The following is a 21,857-nucleotide window of genomic DNA, read 5'->3' as shown; positions in this document are numbered from 1 at the left end:
GGAAAGGCCGAGGCTGGGGGTCAGGGCTGGGGGGGGGAGTTAAGCAAACAGGGAAACAGGTGTCTGAGCCACCAGCTGTTTACCTTGCACGGTGAGGTACGCTGAGCTTTCCACGACCCCCTTCTGGTTGGCGGCTCGGCACCTATAGACACCCTCATCCTCTTCTGTGACTCTTTCAATAAACAGCGTGCTGTTTCCCGGTCCTAAAATAATTCCTGGGGAGTGAGAGATGTTTACATTAGCAGGTCTGGAGGACAAACCCAAACAGCCTTCAGGAAGCCTAGTGCCTTCCTCTCCAAGGCTCCCGGAAGAGGTTCTGAGCCCGACTTAACCCCAGATGGGGTCGTTCACTCAGTCTCCAGTCTCCGCTGGGCGCACATCTGTCCAATCTGCCGAGCACTCTGCAGTCCCCAGCCCGATGCTTCCAAACACTTGGAAGTTGATGCCTTGTCCCCCTCACACAGAGAAAATGGAGACTTCTCGTCATTAAGCAACATGATCAAGAACTCACAGCTTAACCCTCAGCACATTTGTGGCATAGGGTCATTTATCACGTGACCTGATGAGGTGGTACAGCCTGGAGGTAAAGCACTTAGGGCTGGCTCTCTGAATCTATAACCTTAGCTTATAGGCAAATTACTTACTCTGACTATGTTTTGTTTTCCCCAGTCTTGATATAAAATGAAAGCAGTTCCCATTCAGTGTATGTGTATCATGGTAATGAGTGCTCAGAAGACATAAGTACTTAATACTCAGTACTACACAGACTGCCAGAAATTTCCAGAAACCCCTGAGAAGCTTTGAGACACAGAGGCTCTACTGAGTACTGTCACTAAGTGTTTACTAAGTGTTTGCTCTCCCATCAGTTTGAGTCTGGGGAACAGACAGCTAACAAGAATGCAAATGAGTACCTAGGGAGGGGTGCACAGAGGCGGAGGTGGGCCTTGAGTTGCAGCTTGAAGGAGTGTCAGCGGTGAACTGAGAAAGCGAGGAATGAAGCAAGAGGCCATAGTGAACACGCACTGAGGACTTGTGCTAGAGAGGAAGTCAGTGTGCCTGACCACACATGAAAACATAAAAATTAGATAGATAGATAGATAGATAGATAGATAGATAGATAGATGAATAGACAGACAGTAATAGTCAGACAGATAGATAGATGAGAGATAGATACATAGATGAATAGATAGATAGACAGATAGATGAGAGATAGATAGATAGATAGATAGATAGATAGATAGATAGGAGATAGAAACAGATTATAGATAGACAGGTAGATAGATGATAGGCAGATAGATAGATGATAGATAGATGAATGGATAGATAGACAGATAGACAGACAGGTGGATAGACAGATGATAGACACAGATAGATAGGCAGACAGGTGGATAGATAGATGAGAGTGAGTCAGATGGATGACAGATAGATTACAGATAGATAGGTAGACAGGCAGACAGACAGGTAGCTAGATGGATGATAGGTAAATAGAGGATAGACCAGCTAAATACCAACCCCTTTCACCTTCACACTGTCTTTATTTATCCGTCTGCCCCACCCCATTTAAACCAGGGATTTACTGAACATTTGACCACTGAGCATTCAGTTGCCCTTTAATCTTTTTAAAAATAAACGCTTAAAAAGGTAATTTGTGGGTTAGGGATTTAGCTCAGTGGTAGAGCGCTTGCCTAGCAAAAGGCCCTAAGTTCGGTCCCCAGCTCGAAAAAAAAAAAAAAAAAAAGAAAAAAAAAAAAAAATTGGTAATTGTTGACCCAGATGAAAATATTTTGGAGCCTCTCTTATGTACCCGACAGTCAGATACAGACGGTGGCAGACAAGTGCCACCCCTGTCCTCGAAGGGCTCACTTCTAGTTTACAGTAAAGCCGAGGAGGAAGGCACACTCGTCTGAGAGGCTCGAGTGAAGGTGGTGCTGAGGAGGGCGATTGCTGCAGACAAGGCAATCGAAATGGAAGAGCTGGGGACCAATCAGATGGGGAGAATGGAGCCTCTGATAGGTTGGCAGACAGCATTACAGAGTGAGTAGCAGCTGGGTCGCCCCTGGGCCAGGAATGAGCCCACGTGAGAAATAAGGGGCTGAAGAGCATGTGCTGTTCTTGCAGGGGACCCAGGTTCTGTTCCCAACACCCCCATGATATATCACAATCATCCTTAACCCCTGATCCGGGGGCAGCCAATGCCCTTTCCTGACCTTCGTGGGCACCAGGCATGCATGTGGTGCATGTGCATACATGCAGACAGACACTCATACACATGCAATCATCTGAAGAAGAGGAGGAGGAGTGGGGAAGGGAAACAAGACCTCTGCAGCCCAGTACCGAGTACTGAGTACCGAGTACCGAGTACCGAGTACTGAGTACTGAGTGCCAGCATTCAGTAAGCAAGCAGAGGAAAAAAGCAGCCAGGACACAGATCCTGCCCCCTCCCCAGGCATCATAAGGATTTAGGGTTAGAGAGATGGCCCAGCAGTTAAGAGTCCATGTTGCACTCTCAGTGGGCCTGGGTTCAAGTCTCAGTACGCCCAGCAGGCAGCTCCAGGAGATCCCATGCCCTCTTCCAGGTCCACTCCAGCCCACATACTTACACGTAAAATAATAATAGATCAGTTAGTCTGCTGGTGAGCTGAGTGTGGTAGCTTGCCCCTGTAACCCTTACAAGTGAAGGTAGAGGCGGGAAGATTAGCCTCAGCTACCCATTAAGCTTGAGGCCAACCTGTGCTACGTGGCTCTGTCTCAAAAAACAAAACCAAGCCAACCAACAAAACCACCGTAAACCAAAAGAACCCACCGTAGGGAGAGCAAGTGATGTAGCTGAGTGCTAGAGGGCTTTCCTGGAATGAGCAAGGAAGGTCGTGGGTTCCCTCCCTTGGTAGCACAAGAAAAAAGAGAGAGACAGAAGCCATTAGTCATTATAAGATAGCACAGCAGCAGGCAGACATGGAAAGGGGATGGATGGCTTGGGGGTTTTCTCCTGAAAGGCTTGAACATCCAGAATTCTGATGCCATGGGTGGGGACGGACTTCGGGGTTCCTCTGAAGAACCAACTGGCTTGCTTTTCTGGATTGGGGTGCGGTATTGGGGGGAGAAGGGCAACGGAAGGCTGACGTCTAAGTCAAGGGTGTAGACAACTGGGATGCGTAGTGTCTGGAAATGAAGATTCCAGGGGAGCCAAATGAGGGCGGTAGTCAAGAAGTCTGTTCAAGATGGCCGCCCCACATCCAAAGGGTGGATTCATCTGGAACAGAGAGAGGGGACCCGACTTGAAAAACCCCGTGGGCTCCGCACTGAGGAAGAAGTTGAGTCGAAGGGCTATAGATGAAGATCATGGACGAATTTAGTCCAGAGGGAGGAGAGTGGGTGGTCATGGCCTGAGTCGAGTAGAACAGGAAGGGAAACCGGCCAACTGGAAGGAAAAAAGAGAGAGAGAGAGAGCCCAGGAGGTGACAAGAAAGCCTGGAGGTTCCTGGAAGCGACAAAAGGCATTTTCACAGGAGAGAGCAGGCAGGCTGGGGAAGGAAGTTAACCGCCTACTTTAGCAGAGCATAGAGGAAAGCCCCACAAGGACACAGAAACAGACAGGGCGGTGCCCAAGGCAGGCAGTCAGGAGTTTCCTTCCAAGCAAGTCTGAGCCAGTGTCTACAGAGCAACGGGGAGAGAATTTTTAAGATTTTACTTATTTTTTTTTCTTTTTTCTTTTTTTCGGAGCTGGGGACCAAACCCAGGGCCTTGCGCTTGCTAGGCAAGCGCTCTATCACTGAGCTAAATCCCCAACCCCAAGATTTTACTTATTTTTATTTTATGTGCATGAGCACGTAGCCTGCACGGACGTCTGTGCACCATGCACGTGCATGTAGAGGCTAGGTGATGTTGGATTCCCTTGGAACTGCCATTAGAGGTGGTTGTGAGTGGCTAGATGGGTGCTGGAACCTTAACTTGGGTTCTCTGCGAGAGCAGCCCGAGTTCTCAAGCAATAAGGCATCTGTTAAGCACAAGAAGGGAACTTTTAAAAGCGATTTTATTTTTCCGTTTTTAATTGTGTGTGTGTGTGTGCGCGCGCGCGCGCGCGCGCACGCGCACGCGCGCATGAGTACAGAGGCTCATGAAGGCCAGAGGAACTAGAGACACAGCTGGCCAGTGTGGGAACTAAACTTTGGTCGCAGTTCCAGTTCTTAACTGCTGAGCTGTTTCTCCAGCCCAGGAATTCTTTCTTAAGATGCAAAGCTTTATAGCATTTTTATATGCTGGTAGAAGTCATTTGGGAGAGAGCGAGGGTGGGAAGGAGGGAGGGAGGGAAAGAGGGTGTGATCCCCAAGTCAGAACTTCCCAAGAAGTAAGAAGACTAGGGTTCCAAGGTCAAGATGACCCGAGAGGGAGTGGGCAGCCTGTTTGTTCCTTGTTTTCTTCCTTCTCAGGACAGACAGGCTTCTGCTATGCAGCCAAGGCTGGCCTTGAACTCACAATCCTTCTACCTCCACCTCCCAGCTGCTGGAATTATAACCCTCTCATGTCTCCCTACTTTATTTTGCTTCATCTCAACTTCTTGATTGTTTAATTACTATTGTTACACACACACACACACACACACACACACACACACAGACAGACACACACACACACAGTGGTTAATTGTAACTCTCCATTGTGGGTTGTGGAGGATGGGGTCATGGGGTCCGTGAGATTTTCCCCATCCACATTGGCATGTCAACTGGTATAGTCATTGTCATTCTCTTGATTATTGATTGACGTGGCCCTGAGTTGTCTAAGAAGGCAGGCTGAACAAGCCAGTAAGCAAAGTTCCTCCCTGGTCTCTGCTTCAGTTCCTGCCTCCGGTTCCTGCCTTGGCTTCCCTCCATGGCAGACAATGACCTGTGAGTCAAAGAAATCCTCTCCTCCCCTGGTTTTGGTCAGTGTTTTCTCACATCAGTGGAGACGGATGCTATTGGTTAATGTTGTACCGGAAGTGAACAATGATTGAGCATTGTCATGTGGTACAAGACACACAAACCAAAGCCATCCCATTACCGTGAAACAAGTGTGGCTTAGTGTGCACTCTCTGACCATTTCTGTGTGTGTGTGTGTGTGTGTGTGTGTGTGTGTGTGCCTGTGCCTGTGTGTGTGTGTGTGTGCGGGCACGGCGTCTGTGTGTGCTTTCAGGTGTGTGTGGCGTGTGCACATGTGTGTGTGTGTGTGGGTGTGGACATGAGCATGTGTGTGTGTGGGGTGTGCATGTGTGTGTGTGTGTGTGTGCGTGCATGAGTGTGTGTGCGTGCGTGTGGTGTGTGCGGGCATGAGCATGTGTGTGTGCAGGTGTGCATGAGTGTGTGCGTGTGTGTGCGTGTGCGTGTGTGTGTGTCCGCACGCGTGTGTGTATCCCTGCTTCCAAAAGCCCTGTTTTTGAATGACTGGCAGATGAAGGGGAACTCTGAAGTCAGGGGTCGTTCTGATCAGAGAGGAAGACCGTCCTGAAGATATTTGGCTGTGGAAATGACATCATGCAAGTGGCACGTAGGGAAGTTTAGTCTTGCAGAAGGCAGGATGGGGCTGGAATGAGGAAAGAACAGCATGGGGCAGTCCGGCTCCCTACTTGAAATTCAGGCAAGGGGTGGTGAGGCCGATATCTCCCCACCCCACGTGCCTGGATGGGAGGATGGGAAGGAAAGGGGGGAAAGGGCTGGAAATTCACTCTGGGAAGAGACAACCTGCAGGAGTTGGCTCAAGCAACCGAGGGAGATGAGCCGAAGGGGATGCCGGTACTTGAAGCCGATGAGAGGAAATGTGCCTTCTTTTCAGGGAGGGCTCTCCTCTGTGACTGGCTAAGTCCCAGAGTCCCTTTGAGGATGTTTTTCTCTCTGTATAATCAGAGCAGCACCTGCCTCGCATCACATGGATTCCAGGAGCAGGGAAAATAAATATGAAGGAAGTCCTGGCAGAAGGCTTGATGGGGGTGAGTTTGGGGGTGCAGCTCAGTGGCGGACGACTTCCATAGCATGCCCTAGGCTACGTGTTCCATCCCCAGCACTGCAGAAACAGGAGTGGAACGGGCAGGCGAGACAGTTAGAGCAACGGTATGGTTGAAGCTTTGGAAAGTGTAAGGTACGAGTGTAGTTAGCAGTCAGAGACCAAGGCTGTGGCAGAGGAGTGTGGAGTTAAGAATCCATCGTGCAATCAGGCAGTACTGTTGCACGCCTTTAATCCCAGCATTGGGAGGCAGAGGCAGGCGGATCTCATGAGTTCAAGGTCAGTCTGGACTATAAAGGGAGTTTCAGGATGGTCAGAGCTATACAGAGAAACCCTGTCTTGAACCCCCTTTCCTCCCTAAAAGTCCACCTTGCTACCCATTCCTCACACAGAGTCTGAACTTCAGCCATTTTCCATCCCTAAAATTCTAGTTGGAGCTGAATACCACAAACAAAGTAAAAAAAAAAAAATTAATCTCAGTATATTCCCATTCCTTATATACTCGTCTCCTATTTTTGTGGTTGTGCTTTAATGTTATTTCTTACAGTTTGTAATATACTTGCTTATAAATCTTTCCCCACTAATATCATCAAGGACCCTCCTTGTCTGTTTTTGTCATAAAAATCTATGAAAATATGGAAGCTGGGTACAGTGGCGCATGCCTTTAATCCCGGTACTTGGGAGGCAGAGGCAGGGGCATTTCTTTGAGTTTGAAGCCAACTCTAGCTACATAGTGAGACCTTGTCTTGGAAAAAAACAAAAAAGAAAAAATATTTACTGGAGTTTTGCTTTTTCCTTATTTGGTTTTCTGTCTTTGAGTTTTCTTTTGGAGAAAGGTGTGTAGTGGGAGGTGAGGAGCTTTACCACACAGACAGCTGAGCGCTGTGACGTCACTAATTTATTTATTTATTTATTTATTTATTTATTTATTTATTTATTTATTTATTTATTGGAGGGGAAGGAACAAGGTCTCACTATGTAGCCCATGTCCTGGAACTCACTTTTAGGCCAGGATGGCCCCATCCTCAAAGAAATACACTGCTGGGGGTTGGTTCTAGTGTCTTGTCTTATTTTCCGCTCCCAAAAGCCGCACTTCCAGGCCTGAGGGTCCCTGCCCCGAGCTGGCTTTCATTGGTAATAAAGAACTGCAGTACAGCCAATGGCTGGGCTGGGCTGGGAGACGGGGCGGGACTTTTAGATTTCCTGGGCAAGGGAGTGAGGGAGAGTGGTTAGAAGAGAAACGCCATGACTCCGAGGCAACAGGATCAGATTTAAGAGCTGCAGGAGAGAAGGCATTCTACAATGTAGGTGAGGACTACCCAGAAGGTAACAGGGCAGCAAAGATAAAATATAGATTTAGGGGCTGGAGAGATGGCTCAGCGGTTAAGAGCACTGACTGCTCTCCCAGAGGTCCTGAGTTCAATTCCCAGCAACCACATGGTGGCTCACAACCATCCGTAATGAGATCTGATGCCCTCTCCTGGTGTGTCTGAAGACAGCTGCAGTGTACTCATATGCATCTTTAAAATATATATGTAGATTTAGAAGGTGTCGAACCAGGAATACCAGAATGTTAGCCACTGGGAAGTTTAGAAGTGTCCAGCCACTGAGCTAGTCAAGACATATTAATATTAGCTGGCGCGCGCGTGCGTGCATGCATGCGTGCGAGCGCGTCTTCTATTCCCGAATCCAGAGAGCTCTTGGGCAGGCGCACCTCGGACCCACCGGGAGCCAAAGCAGTTTAATTAATTCACTGCTACAGTCTACCTGCCTCTGCCTCCTGAGTACTGGGAATAAAGGCATGTGTGGCCATGCCCACCTGAGTGTCAATTACTGAATAAAATATTCTTTTCCCACTGAATTATGGCACCAGTTATGAGATTGCAAGTTACTATGTATTTCTGGTTCTGTTTTTGGGTTCTCTACTCTTTCAAGGACCCATTTGTTGATCTCTGTACCACAGCATTTAAATAATGACGTTTCCTAACACATCTTCTAAAAAGACTTGATTTATTTTTATTTCATGTGTGTGGGTCTTTCTTTGTGTGTGTGTCTTTTACATCATTGAATGTTTTTATTTTCTTTTTAAATAACTTGTTTCTTTGAAAAGGAATTATATATATCGCCACTGGGAGGCTCTCTTCAGACACACCAGCAGAGGGCATCGAATCCCATTACAGATGGTTGTGAGCCACCATGTTGGTGCTGGGACTCGAACTCAGGACTTCTGGAAGAGCAGTCAGTGCTCTTTAACTGCTGAGCCATCTCTCCAGCCCGAGAACTTGCTTTTAAAGCTACATTTGTTTCGAGACACAGAGAGATTTTTATTTATCTGTGTTTATGTGTTTGTGTATTTTGCCTGCATGTATGTTTTGTATGTTACATGTATACAGCTAGAGACCAGGAGAGGGCATCAGATCCCCGGGATTGTCCCATGTGGATATTGGGAATACAGCCCAGGTGCTCTATGAGAGCCCCCAGCGCTCTTAAGCACTGAGCCATTGCCCCAGCCCCAGCTGTCTGTCATGCACCTTCATACCAGGTTCTTTGAGGGGTTTGCTTCAGCTGAATTTCCTTTCTCCGATGGACACGAGGATTAGAAGCAGCCACAGACTCGCTTACGAGCAGGCGTCATGGTTTGAATAGGGTTGGCCTCCACAGAGTCCTGTGTTTTAATGCTTGGCGCAGAGGGCGTGGCACTATGAGGAGGTGTGGCCTTGTCGGAGGAAGTGTGTCATCACTGTGGAGGTGGGCTTTGAGGTCTCCTATATTCATGCTACGCCCAGCATGGTGAACAGTCTCCTGCTGCTGCCTGAGGGTCAAGGTACAGAATTCTCAACTCCTCCAGCACCACATCTGGATGCTGCCATGCTTCCCACCTTCATGATAACGGACCTGACCCTCTGACCCTCTGACCCTGTGAGCCAGCCCCAATTAAATGTTGTCCTTTGTGAGAGTTGCTTTGGTCATGGCGTCTGTTCACAGCAAAGGAAGCCCTGATTAAGATAACAAGCTATTGCGCTTTCTGTTGATGGCATAATTATTTACCAGTTTACTTCCAGGAGGATGGCCCAAGTCATTTCCATACCCTTGCTTATTTATTTCAGACAACTGATAGATTGTTTCTCCATCCTCTGAGCACACACTATGCACACTCGCCCCCTCCCTCTGCACACTCAGTATTATGGACTTATCTTTTCTATTATATGACTTTTTCTCACTCTTATTTTCCTAAACTAGTGGCGTCTCACATGCCGAGGTTAGAGGGCAAACTTACTTCTCTCCTCTACCACATAGGCCCCAGGGATCGAACTCAGGTCATTCGGCTTGGTGGCAAGCTCCTTTACCAGTTTAGCCATGTAGCCATCCCAGATTTCTCTTTACTGTAAGATCCTGTATCGGATTGGACAAATAGGGAGCAGAGCAAGACTTTCAGACATAGCTACCTACAGTTCACACCCATGAGTGCTGGGGATTTGATTCTAGGATTGTCTTTTTAAATTTTAAGGAAAAGGCAGAAATCTGATTTTTTTTTAAACGTTCAAACTCATCCTTTTTTTTTTTTTTTTTGTTTCGTTTTTTTTAGTGTTTGCAAACATGTCCACTTAGTACATTCACTGTGACGGCCATTAAAATACACGTGCTGCACAGATCAGACATGACTACCCATGGGTAAGCTTTAGATTCTAGTTAATCAAGGACCTGAATGACCTGGCCCTGTCTGTCTTCTAGCTTTAGGCTCTGTTATCTCCGTAAAAGGACCCCTGGCCTTGGATCTTGGATCTTTTCACAGTGGCTTCCCACATGTTGTTTCCTTGGTTCGATGCTAATGCTTACTCGGTTTTTAAATGGTTCGTTTCTAGACCAGCAAGTATCTTCTGTTGCTCTCAGGACCCTGGCTGTGCTGCTGCAGTCGCCCTGTGCAGTGCCTGCCCGACTCCGCCATGTGTCAGGTTTTAGCAGTCATTTCGCGGACTTTTAAAATTTCACCTGCTCCAGTGTGGGCCCCTGGACAACAGCAACACCACCTTAACCTCTCTGAGTCTCCAGGGTCTAGCACTGTGCCAAAAGCCACCTGGCCTCCAGCAACTGGGGAACGGCAATGGTGTGCAGTGTAGAGGAGGGACTGTTTTGTGGTCTTTGTGAGCCTTATCTTATGAAGATAAGGTTGCCACCGGTGCGAACTCTGTATGCTGGAGCATACCATACGCGCATGCCCAGTTCTCCGAATCTAGACTGTTTATGCCACTTAGGTTTATCTCCCTAAAGTTCAAACGCGCCCAGGTTCCTAGAGCAAAGAAATAATTCAGGTGACTGTGTAGGTGTTGATAGCCCCAAGGTGACAAGTGAACCTTCATCAGAGGCTGTTTTAGTGGCGATCTGTTCTGAGCCCTGAGGGCTATGAAGCTGATACTCAGCGCAAGACACCCCCCCCCCCCGTGATCCGCTGAGTTGGTCGAGGGTAGATCAGCTTGTGATCAAGTGACCTGCGTTTGTCCACGGGGTGCAGTCTACATTTTAAACGTGCCCAGCTATTTTAGTATTTGGTATTTCCAAGGGACTGTGCAAAGCATTCGTTTTTCCATCAGTGCCTTAAGGTGATGGACACTCACAATGTTTTGTATGTGAGAACTATATTGTCTTAGAAAGAGGACAGCATTTTAATATGACCCGCTAAACCTGTAGAGTCTTCGATTCACATATCTGGTTAAATAGATGCGAGCTGTGTTTGAGCTTTCTGCTCCTCCCACACAATGCCTCTGCTTCTTTAACTGGTTTGTCAGTCTGAACGGTGGTGGCTCTCTTGTCCTGTGACCACCAATACTTCATGTAGAAGTTATGCCATCAGGTTTCGCTAAGCTCGTCTTTATTATCAGAGTTCTTTTCTTTAAGAGTGATTTTGTGTGTGTGTGTGTGTGTGTGTGTGTGTGTGTGTGTGTGTGTTCACTTAAGTGCAGGTTTCACGGAGACCAGAAGAGGGCATCAGAGAACACCTGGAATTGGAGTTGCCAGCCATTGTGAGCCACCATGTGGGTGCTGGGAGCTGAGCCCATACCTGCACTTTTTAAGTGGAAACTCCTGGACAATAAATGCTCATGTTCCCGTTTGCCATAGCCTACCTGGAAGGTTTACAACACATAACTGTTTACCTACAGTGACTCACTCCTCGAGTTCCCGTTTTAATACCGGGAAATGCTACTGCGCTGTATCGTTGCCAAAGGTAAGAAACTGCGATCTGTTTCTGTCAGCTGAGGACTCAGAAATCAGTTATGGGAGTTCATAGCATACACACACATGGCTGCTCAAGTAGAGGAGGTGGGGCACCGTGCATGCCTATGGATAGACCCCCTTAAGTCCTCTCAAATGATATACTGCCCTGTATGATTTGAGTTCAGGCACCAGCCTTCCCTTGCAATGTCAGTGCCAGGCATTTAGCATAACCCACCACTTTTGTTTTTGTTTTTCTGTCTTTGTCTTTGTCTTTTCTTTTGGTTACTTTCAGAGACAGGGTTTCTCTGGAACTCTTTCTGTAGACCAGGCTGGCCTTGAACTCAGAGACCTGCCTGTCTCTGTTTCCTGAGTGCTGCGATTAAAGGCCGAGGCCACCACTTTTTTTTTGCTTTTTATTTTTTATGTTAGCAGTTATTTGATTTTATGCTCTATGCCTTGCTTGTTAAACTTCTTTCTGTATTTTCACTTTTAATAGTGTAAATTCTATGTCCTATTCCCAGTTATTTTACTAACTCATTACAGTGTAAATTTGCTCTTGTCTTTAATGAATGACAAGATGCTATGTGTACCAAAGACATGCTTTTAAATATATTTTTTAAAGATTTATTTATTTATTCTATGAGTACACTGTAGCTGTCTTCAGACACACCAGAAGAGGGCATCGGATCCCATTACAGATGGTTGTGAGCCACCATGTGGTTGCTGGGAATTGAACTCAGGACCTCTGGAAGAGCAGTCAGTGCTCTCAACCGCTGAGTCATCTCTCCAGCCCCTTAAATGAATTTTTAAAAGGTCTTTGTTTGTTTATTATGTATACAGTATTTTTCCTACATGTATACCTTCAGGCCAGGAGAGGGCATCAGATCTCATTACAGATGGTTGTGAGCCACCATGTGGTTACTGGGAATTGAACTCAGGACCTCTGGAAGAGTGGCCAGTGCTCTTAACCTCTGAGCCATTTCTCCAGTCCTTTTAAATGAATTTCTTTCTGACTTATTCTCCATGAATGCTTGGTCTGTCTGTCTGTCTGTTGCTTACACTCATGTCTGTGTGGCTATGTGAAATAAAATGTAAGAAGCCCTGATCCAGAAAGCATTTTCTGTGTTCGGTTTGCCCTCAGTGAAGGCCAGCTGCACGATGACCTGGTCCAATTACATGAGGCAAATTCATGATCAGCTGGAATGGAGGGGCACCAAACTTGCTTGAGTCGACTGTGTGAGTGACGACTAAGCCGTACGGAGCTCACCAAGCAGGTTACCTGAGAGCACCTTTTGTTTGCCTCCGGCCTTAACTGGGCACAGTGGCGATGGCAGTGGCATGGTTGGTGTATGCTTGCCAACTCAGGTCTTTTAAGTTTGTATTTGGAAGGAATTGGGATTTCCATGAAAACTCTGGACATGTGGAACAGAAAACTCCCACCCGATGACATTGGTAACAGACAGAGCACACCTAAAGCCAGCAGGAGCTCCGTCTCTCAGCACCCAGTCTTCCAGGATTCGGAAGGTTGGAGTGGGAGCCCCTCGTGCTCTGAGCCTCTACTTGGTGTCTTTAGACTGGGTACAGCACCTGGGAGACTGTACCTCTCACCCCACAAGCCTAAATCTCTTTCATTTTGGCCTCTTCCTTGTCCTGGAATATATGCTAAGTTTGGGTAAAACCCTGGGATCAAGACCCAGTACTACAGAGACACACACATACACCAAACACACACACACACACACACACACACACACACACACACACACACACACACACACACACACCCCTGAGATTTCTACTTGAGTTTAGGAAGAAGTTTGGAAGTAAACACCGGCTTAGTTGCACTCTATTGTGAACACGTCTGTTGCCTCTGAATTGCATTCTGTGTATTTGGCCGCCATTTCTCTTCTGGAGCACTCGGGCTGATTCTTAAGGGCCCAGGCTCTTCCTTTCCATCCTTCCCTGTAACGGTCTCTCCTTGCTTCCCCAGAAGGCTGAGCTCTACTCAATCCCTTCCCAATTCAGACCCGAATTAGATTCCGACCTGCCTATCATGGTTCCCACTGTGGCACCCACAGTGCAGATCTTTGGCGTCCTGATACAGTGGGGACAGGACACATGTCCCTTCCTGGATAGGTTACTCAGTCCTGGTGACCAAGATTTGGCTGAAGAAGAAAGTTTAATCCCTGTCTTCGGGGCTTCTCTCCCACTCCAGCTTTGGTCTGCTGGAGACACGGGGTGCTCTGGATAAAATACCACAGTTTTAACCGTCAAGGACTGTAAGCAGTTTGGGCTGTCACAGACATTTGCTTTCACGGTTGGGTGGGATGACTGCTCATGGGCTGGCTGTACTGAGCACCCTCAGATCAGCACGTCCCTCTGCTCACCGAGAGGAGAGGCAGGAGCTTCTCCTCAGCACGCTGATGATGCTCGGAGACCCTGTTCTCTGTGGTGTTTGTGAGACATCTGCACTAGCGTCAGAACCTGTGTAAACTGGATCAGTCTGTCACCTCATCATCTTTGCCTGTAGTGCTGTCATGAGCTCTTTGGCCAGCACACAACCCCTTTGAGGTACCTGCTAAGCCTCATCACACATTCTGACCACAGTGGAGCATCTGAGAAGCAAATGGACGGAGTGGAAGGGACATACTAAATGTGGGTTATTTGGGCACGTGGCCTGCAGAGGGAGTAAGGACACAAAGTGACTCCACGATACTGTTTCGATCTGGGTGCAGGCTGTCGGAATCTGTAAAAGCACTGAAATTTCACGCAGGAGCTGTGCCGTCTGTTTAACTCTGAGGACCAAAGCATGTTCTGGGCAGCCACCATCCTGAGTAATTCACCTCCAGTTCTCACTCAGACGTGGGGCTCTGCAGCCTGGCCCCTCCACACAACACTTGTGTTACTGCAGCTTCTCTGTGTCACATGAGCTTTAACCTGATTTCTTTTTCCTTCCACCCTTCCGAGGAAACGCATCTTCTGTCATCTGCCAGCGTGTCACTCCACCCTAGTCCTCCTAGGCTCTCTGCTGAGCTCCGATCGGATACTCTGCCCTTTTCTTGCTTCTTTCAAGCCCCCCTCCCTCGTTTCTTCTTTATTTTCACCGACATGGAACCGCTGGAGCCGATGCCCTGCAGAGCCTTAGCGCAGTGAAGTTAATGCACAGAAGGTGGGTTTTTCTGAGTACACTAAAGATTCTAAAAGTTAAATTTACTTTAACTGAGATACAGGAACAGAAAGTGTAGGTACTGCCAGGTTGCGGGTTTTGGTGGTGGCAGCAGAGGTAGTGGACGGACGGACGGACACACACACACACACACACACACACACACACACACACACCTTTAATTCCAGCACCCGAGAAGCAGAGGCAGGTGGATTCCTAGTCTACAGAGCAAGTTCCAGGATGGCCAGGGCTACACAGAGAAACTGTCTTAAAGAACCGAAACTAACTAACTAACTAGGTAATAAATAAAACTAACTAACTAGATAGGTAAATAAATAGGTAGGTACTAACAGGGATGGGTGATGTTTTTGATCTAGATGGGAAGTGTGCAATTTTAAGTCAAGTTAAATGTATCTGCTGCCTCAAACGTTAGACATGTCTTCCCGGTGTCCTTCTGGTTTAGGCTAAGTGAGATCTCATCGCCTCCTGCAGCTGCCCAAATGCACTCTAGCACTGGAGGGCCTCGCTTTTCCTTTAGCCACATTAATCGTCCTTTCTCCGTCTCTCATGTTACATGTACCTGAAACCTGAGGTTAAGTCATGGTGTTTTCTTCTAGACTAATTTAATGAATTATTAATCATTAATTAGTTATTAGTTATTAGTTAATTAATCGACTCCCATTTTGAGGCCAGCAGATGTAGACAGTGAGCAGGCCTACACACCACTGGGGGTCATTGCTTGAAAAAGCTGCATCCCACGAAAATGCGTATACAAGTTTATTACTTGGCATTTTGGTTATATAAGGTTCGAACGTTTAAACATTTTGATAGTAGCTTCATGTATTTAATTTTAATTAACTTTAATTTTAATATCCAGAGTTCAGGTCTTAAGGATTCAGCTCAATGGCAGAACCAAACAGAAAGCTGAGTTTGTTCCTCAGCTCTGAGGGTGGGGACGCATGACGATAAAAATATAGATACTTGTCACATCTGCACAGCCTAGCACAGGGCCGGACAGAAAGTAGCAGCTCAAAAACATTTATTAACCAAACGAATGAGGTTTGAGCTGATACGGCATTAATTCTGGCCCTTTAAAAATTTTAAATTAGCCTGGCATAGTGGCACACGCCTTTAATCCCAGCATAGGGTAGACAGAGGCAGGAGGACCCCTGTTAGTTTAATCCTGGTCTATATGGCAAGTTCCTGGCCAGCCAAGAGCTCCATGGTGAGACCCTGTCTCAAACAATTAACTAATTTTAATGAAACAAACCCTTCAGTGTAAGTAGCTTTGGCTTCAAAATCATCTCTCTTTATATAGCATGCCCAGCTTTTTGAATGCCTTATATATTTTAATATGCCTTAAAATGTTTTTAAACCATGCTTTAAACTCTCTTGAAGCTGTTACATTTAGAGGGACACGGAGGTGTTCACTGCTTTAAATATTTTTTTGATGCCAATCTGGCAGGTTAGAATGTTGCTCATGTGTCCTCTTGTGAGCGAAGTGACACGTCTGGCTGCGTTAGTCGCACACGCCAGAGACAACCTTAGTTGCCCACACCACCATGACTGGAGCCCAGGTCCCCTCTCCCTACTTCTTCATGCCTGAATCTGTAAAACAATCAGGATAAACTTAGCGAACCTCGCCAACCAAGCAACCAAAGAAACCCCAGGAGCGATTGCGAGGCCAAAGTCTACTTGTGAACTGTGTCATGGCAATGCCTGCCTCTGGTAAAAGGTATGAACGTTAAAGAAGCAGGGTGTCTTCCAGCCTGACTGAACGCCAGTAATTTGCACTTCCTGTGAGACGATCTCATTCATATCTTCAAAGGGTTGAAAACAAGTTAAGTGCTCAGGGAGCTAGAGAATAACAGCCTGGTTGCCCAAGGACTGAATGGGACCCGTGAAGAAAGGACATCTTCTAGCCTTGCGTGCCTGGTGACAAAGATTCCAGGGGAGCAGTGAGTTTGCCATGCGGGGAGCAGGGAAGGCAGGGTGGGGAGGGCGAGCCCTGTGAGAGAGGCCGGTGGGGAATGGAGATGGATCCAGCAGGGAGACAAGACGGGAGAACCCACATTTGCAGGAGTCTTTGAGGTGGTTGCTGGTGTTTTTTTTTTCTTCTTGTTCCACTGATGTGGCAGAGGCGGCCTCTATGCCTGTGTGCATGCTCTTCTGGGCTTGTGCACTCACGACTTCCTTTGTTCCTGCCTGCTGCCCTTTGGCCCAAGAAGTTACTACCCAGCTTTCTTGTCTTTGCTTTCCTTTGCAAGAACGGCTGCGTCCCACCGAAAGGGTTTTCCTGGGAGGAAATGAGGGAGAAGTTCCAGCTTCCCTCAGCCCTTTCAACAGGCATTTGATAGTCGCTGGGGCCTGAGCTCGCATGTGTGCCCAGCTTCCTCTCTCCTGTTTTCTTTGGAATGTTGAAGAGTTGTCAGTTAACAAGTCACAATGATAGCGGACCAGATCCTGTTAAGGATCCAGCACCCCTATGATTCTTTGGACCTGGAAGTCCTTTCTGACCTGCCAGGCTTTCTGTGAAAGATGCATCCTGGCTTGAATGCTCAGGCATTCAAACTTAGACTGGCTTCCTCCTTGTAACGGGATGAAGAGGGTTTCTGCTCTGTGGAGTCCTGGAGAGCCAGGACCAGCCACTGCGGTTACCAGCAGTAGTGTTAGCATTTTGTCTGTATGCTCCGCCCCACAGTTACCTGGCAACAGCCAGGTATGCTCCGTCCCACAGTTACCTGGCAACAGGTATGCCTGACTCACTACGTCACCTGGGACTGTAAAGCGGGTTCCTGACTGTAAAGTCAGTTGCTGATGCCAACAAGTACTCCTTATTCACAGGTTTGTAACGGAAACCGCCACAGTAGAGGCGGCGTGTTTAGTGTTCACAGTGGGTGATGTTGAACACACGGGCCAAGGATATGGAGTGTGTGGCCATGATCGTTGCACCTCAGGTTGCATTGGAAACTTAATGGGTGTGTGACTACAGCTTAGAACTCCTCTCCAGAGGCGACAGTAGGGTGTTACTTGGCGATCAGACCACGGTTTCCACCACGTGGGTCCTAGGGATCGAACTCACATCACCAGGCTTTGCGCCAAGCCCCTTTACCCACTGAGCCATCTCCGTGGCTCAGCTTTAAACAGGAAAGAGAGAAGGTGGGTGTAGCGTAGTCCATCTTAAGAAACGCTAACAGTGGCGCTTATTAAGCTGTGGCCGTGGGCAACTTCGTGGAGTGAACCGTGCAGTCAGCAGCTTTCTAGTTTCAGAGGTAAACAGGGCCTCGGAGGGCAGGAAAATGAGGGCAGTGTTGGGCCCTCCACAGTGTGGACCTGCCCAGCGCTTATACTTCCTGTTCCCCGCCCCCTTTTTTCCGGTGTCTTTTCTTCTGTATCCTAAAAGCCATAGACTTTGAGAATTGGTAGAACTTTTTGTTCAAGACACTGTCTGTGCAGCCTAAGCTAGCCTGAACCCGCTACATAGCCAAGGAAGACACTGAAGTCCTGATGTGCCGGCATCTCCCAAGTGCTGGGGTCACAGGCATGAGCCGCCTCTTGACTCGTCTTCAACTCGAATTTAAGGTCTGACAACTGAAGTTAGATCGGACTCACTTCTCTCAAAGGGCCAGTCCCCGTTTTCATTAGCACTTCCTGGAAATATGCGCTGCGTACGATGGAGTATTTGGAGAACACAGGGTTAAAATCACTTTACCAGGCTCCTGTAGGGACTCTTTGGGTCTCTGTTATACTGACGTGGACTCCGATTTATAGGGGAAAGAAGTTACTCTTTCTTTGTGAGCTACGTGTTTATCCACATGGTCACTCGCCTTTTTAATATGACAGAATAAATACCTCAGGGGATTAATTATCCACAAACTAGCATCTTGGTAGTAGGTCATTTGGTGCAAGCATTTAATCTCTTTGGGCCCAGTTGTCTAGTCTCCATATTGGCCTAAGGATATTCCGAGATCTCTTCGGTAACCGGTAACTCTAGGATATAGAGCCTGCCTCAAACTAGGTATTTGTGTTACCAAACGCGCTTACTAAAGATCGTGTACAATCTCCGAAAGCCATTGGGTTATCGCTCCTGGAGCACTGGACTGCCGGCCAAGCACCGTGAGGAGGAGGAGGAGGACACTTATGCCGCTGAAGGGAACTGCATCTCAACTGATGACTAAGACGGACTACGGGGAGGCGAAGACACCACTCAGTGGCCGAGAGCATGGAATACACTTGCAGAGGGTCTGAGTTCGGTTCCCAGCACCCATGGCGGTGGCTAACACTGCCTGTCACCTCCAGCTCCAGAAAAGCCCGATGCCTCTGGCCTTCTCAGGCACCTGCACGCGTGCGCACATACCTATATACCTACACGCTCAATCAGGAATAAACCTTTAAAAATAATAATGCAGTGTGAGAATAGAAGAAATTTTATCTCACGTATACACACCACACACACACACACACACACACACACACACACACCCCAAGTAATTGTCCTTTTAATAATTTTAATAGCCTCAGTAAGAGAGAAATAGAAACCTTCGTAAGGAAAAAGGACTCAGGGGCGAGCTGCCTCCTTTGTTTAAGAGGGAAGCCTTCGGAGGAATGACAAGAAGCCAGTCCCAGTGCGCTGCATTCCTGCGCCAGTCAGATGTGCTAATTCTAGAGAAGCTGTGATCGACTGGCTTTGTGCTGTGGAATGTAACTCCTCTCTGGGACACTGGCAACATTGTAAAGCTTGGCTCATTCCGAGGTTGGACTCGCACAGGTGGTTCCGAGTGGAAGACTCAATTTCAGGACTACTCTGCTCTGTCACGTTGTCAAACATTGTGGATAAGTGGCAATCCTATTTGTAATACAGGCATTGAGGCAGGCCCTTGGACACGATAGACAAGGGGCAATTTTACGCTTTACTACAAATGTGACTTATCAACCAAAAATGCCAGTAAACCTTACTTAGTACTTAGTACTTAATCTTACTTAGCCACAGCACAAAGCAGGCAGGAGACAGTGTCTATGTTCTTTGGTTTTAGTCTAGCTGGTTTTATTTTCGAAAGAATATAACTCAGACCAGTTAGTTTATGTTAGAAAGTTGGGTTTCTTGTTGTTTGTTTTTATTTTTTGTGTTGTCGCTTTGTTTGTTCCTTATAGGGCTGGAGAGATGTCTTAGTGGTTGAGAGCACTTGCTGCTCTTCAAGAGGACCTGAGTTCAGTTCCCAGTAGCTCACATCAGAAGGCTCCCTGCCCCCCACCCCAACATGTATGCATGCACACAGGCACGCAGGGCACACACACACTCCTAAAACAAAGAAAATGTTTTGTTCAATCAGTATAATAAAATGGTGGCCACCAAATTATTAAAACGGGTGTAGATGAATTCTAAAAGTTATAAATCAGGCTGGAGAGATGGCTCAGCGGTTAAGAGCACTGACTGCTCTTCCAGAAGTCCTGAGTTCAATTCCCAGCAACCACATGGTGGCTCGCAACCATCTGTAATGGGATCCGATGCCCTCCTCTGGTGGGTCTGAAGACAGCTACAGTGTACTCATAAAATAAATAAATAATTTAAAGAAAATTATAAATCTACCTCCCTGGGCTTCATATATACTACGTGTTTAAAAGTACATGCTATGTGGTTGGAGACAGAGAGAGAGGGAGCAGTGGTTATCCACTGGCTGCTCCTCCAGAGAACACCAGGTTTGATTGCTAGCACTCTCTTCCGGTCTCCTAAGATACCAGACACTCAAGTGGTAAGCAGGCATACACAGGCAGATGAAACACTCAAACCCATAAAGTTTAAAAATTAACAAACAAACAATAAAACCCTATGAAACCCCTCCAGCCAATACAGTCTTTCCTTCCTCCCTCTCCCAGGTGAGAGGTGAATAGAGCCACTTCCTGGGTGGTCTTTCCATTTCTTTCTCACTGAGCTGTGGAAGGCACTCGGGACAGACGGATGCTGTGAGGACCCTTCCTAGTGTTACTCCTTCTTGAAAGCTGAGGTGAGTGTGGTCTGCAAGCATGATAAGCGGAAGGTTCTAGATGTTGGAGAGCGGACGATAGGAAGCCTGGGAGGAGAAGGGGTGTGGTGAAGCGGGAGGATGAGGGAGGGGGAATGGCGAACCGGAAGGAGGATTAGGAGGAGCAAGGGAGACTCTTACCCGGTTCTTGTTGTATTTTGTGGTTGTTTTTGAACCAAGTGATCTGAGGCGCAGGGACACCTCTAGCTTGACAGTCTAAGGTCGTGGAGCCACTGATGGACACCTCGTGGTCACTGAGGTTTTGAAGCAGGAGTGGCGCTTCCAAATCTAGTGAAAAAGAGAGGGGGCGTGGTCATTTGTATCGTCTAATCAGATGGACATCTTAATAGAGACAGAGCCCACCCAAGGTGACCGACCGTAAGGCTTCAAGACGCGCTTGTCGCTTTTTCTTTTCACTGATTAAAGTTAATGCTTCCCTTAAGAAACCGTGATAACCGATTGTCACGTGCTGAGATGTGGGTAAATAAAGGACTGGGTTGGTCTTGACATTTTTAGATACTAAGACACCAACTCACTTTCTTCTTCAATAAGGCTTTTCTAAAACTCAAATATTTCACATATTTCAGGAGCTAAACATGAAATACATGGTCGTGTGTGTAGATATGTCTGTGTTTTTTTTTTTTTACGTTCCTATGACACGTGTGTGATAGGCCAATGTCATCTTACATTTTATGTTTGTTTTCTGGACTGAGCCCGATGGCTGACGGCTCCTGTGTTTGTACTGAGTTTCATGGACTGGGCTGTGTGACGCCATTGTCTACACTTCGAGGCAGCAGACCGAACAGGAAAATTCTGAAATTATCCAATGCTTTATTGGTCACTCCCCTCCCTCCCCTCCCTTCCCAAATGCAAGCAGCGAAAAAATCCATTCAAGAGGCAGAGGCACGAGTTTGTAGGTTTTTGCGCTATATAATAGCACAAGTATTGTATTTTATATTATTTTCTCTTAAAACATACAAATATGGTACAATACAATTTATTTTAATAAAATGCCAACCGGTATAGTACAACAAAAAAAATGAATTTAATACATTAAAGATGCAATACATTATAATATTAAAATACCACACAGGAACGGCAGTACCCCCAGGGCCCCAATGAGTACAGTGTTTGTTTAATGAAGTAGTTATTCAGTCCTGCTGACGTGGATACATTCTAGTGAGGGGGTGGGGATTGGATCAGGGCCTCGAGCCCAAGGGAAAAGGACAGAAAGGTCTCCTACGGTCTCTCCCCCGCACCCCTCCCCAGAGTCTGCTTTTCCCCATGTCGGCTGCAAATCCTAGGACCGACATCCCAAGGGTATCACTTACATATTCTGCACCCTTGTCTGAGCTTTCTCTGACTAGATTTGGTTCCTCATCTTAGGACATTAGCACGGGGAGAGGGCAGCTTAGGTATGGTCACCCTACAGGTGATGATCTGACCTGGATTCCGAGTCCCCCGGAGGAGTCCGCTGCGGGCCCCAC

The 21,857-nt window shown here is 47.2% G+C and overlaps 1 protein-coding gene across 1 annotated transcript in view; it reads right to left on the bottom strand.

Annotated features, from left to right (window-relative positions):
* The window catches only part of Flt1 (fms related receptor tyrosine kinase 1), a 169,994-nt gene that overhangs the window by 55,600 nt on the left and 92,537 nt on the right, over window positions 1-21,857 (bottom strand). Inside the window, exons 14-15 of the mRNA XM_032886730.1 lie at window positions 20,512-20,658; window positions 84-215 (exon numbers count right to left, since the gene is read on the bottom strand). Coding sequence (XP_032742621.1) covers window positions 84-215; window positions 20,512-20,658 — 279 coding nt within the window. The remainder of the gene's footprint in view (window positions 1-83; window positions 216-20,511; window positions 20,659-21,857) is intronic.

The sequence above is a fragment of the Rattus rattus genome, chromosome 16 (genome assembly GCF_011064425.1).
Source record: "Rattus rattus isolate New Zealand chromosome 16, Rrattus_CSIRO_v1, whole genome shotgun sequence".
NCBI classification, from domain to species: Eukaryota; Metazoa; Chordata; class Mammalia; order Rodentia; family Muridae; genus Rattus; species Rattus rattus.
The sequence above is the reverse complement of the archived record's forward strand: the minus strand, read 5'-3'. Positions and strand labels throughout refer to the sequence as shown.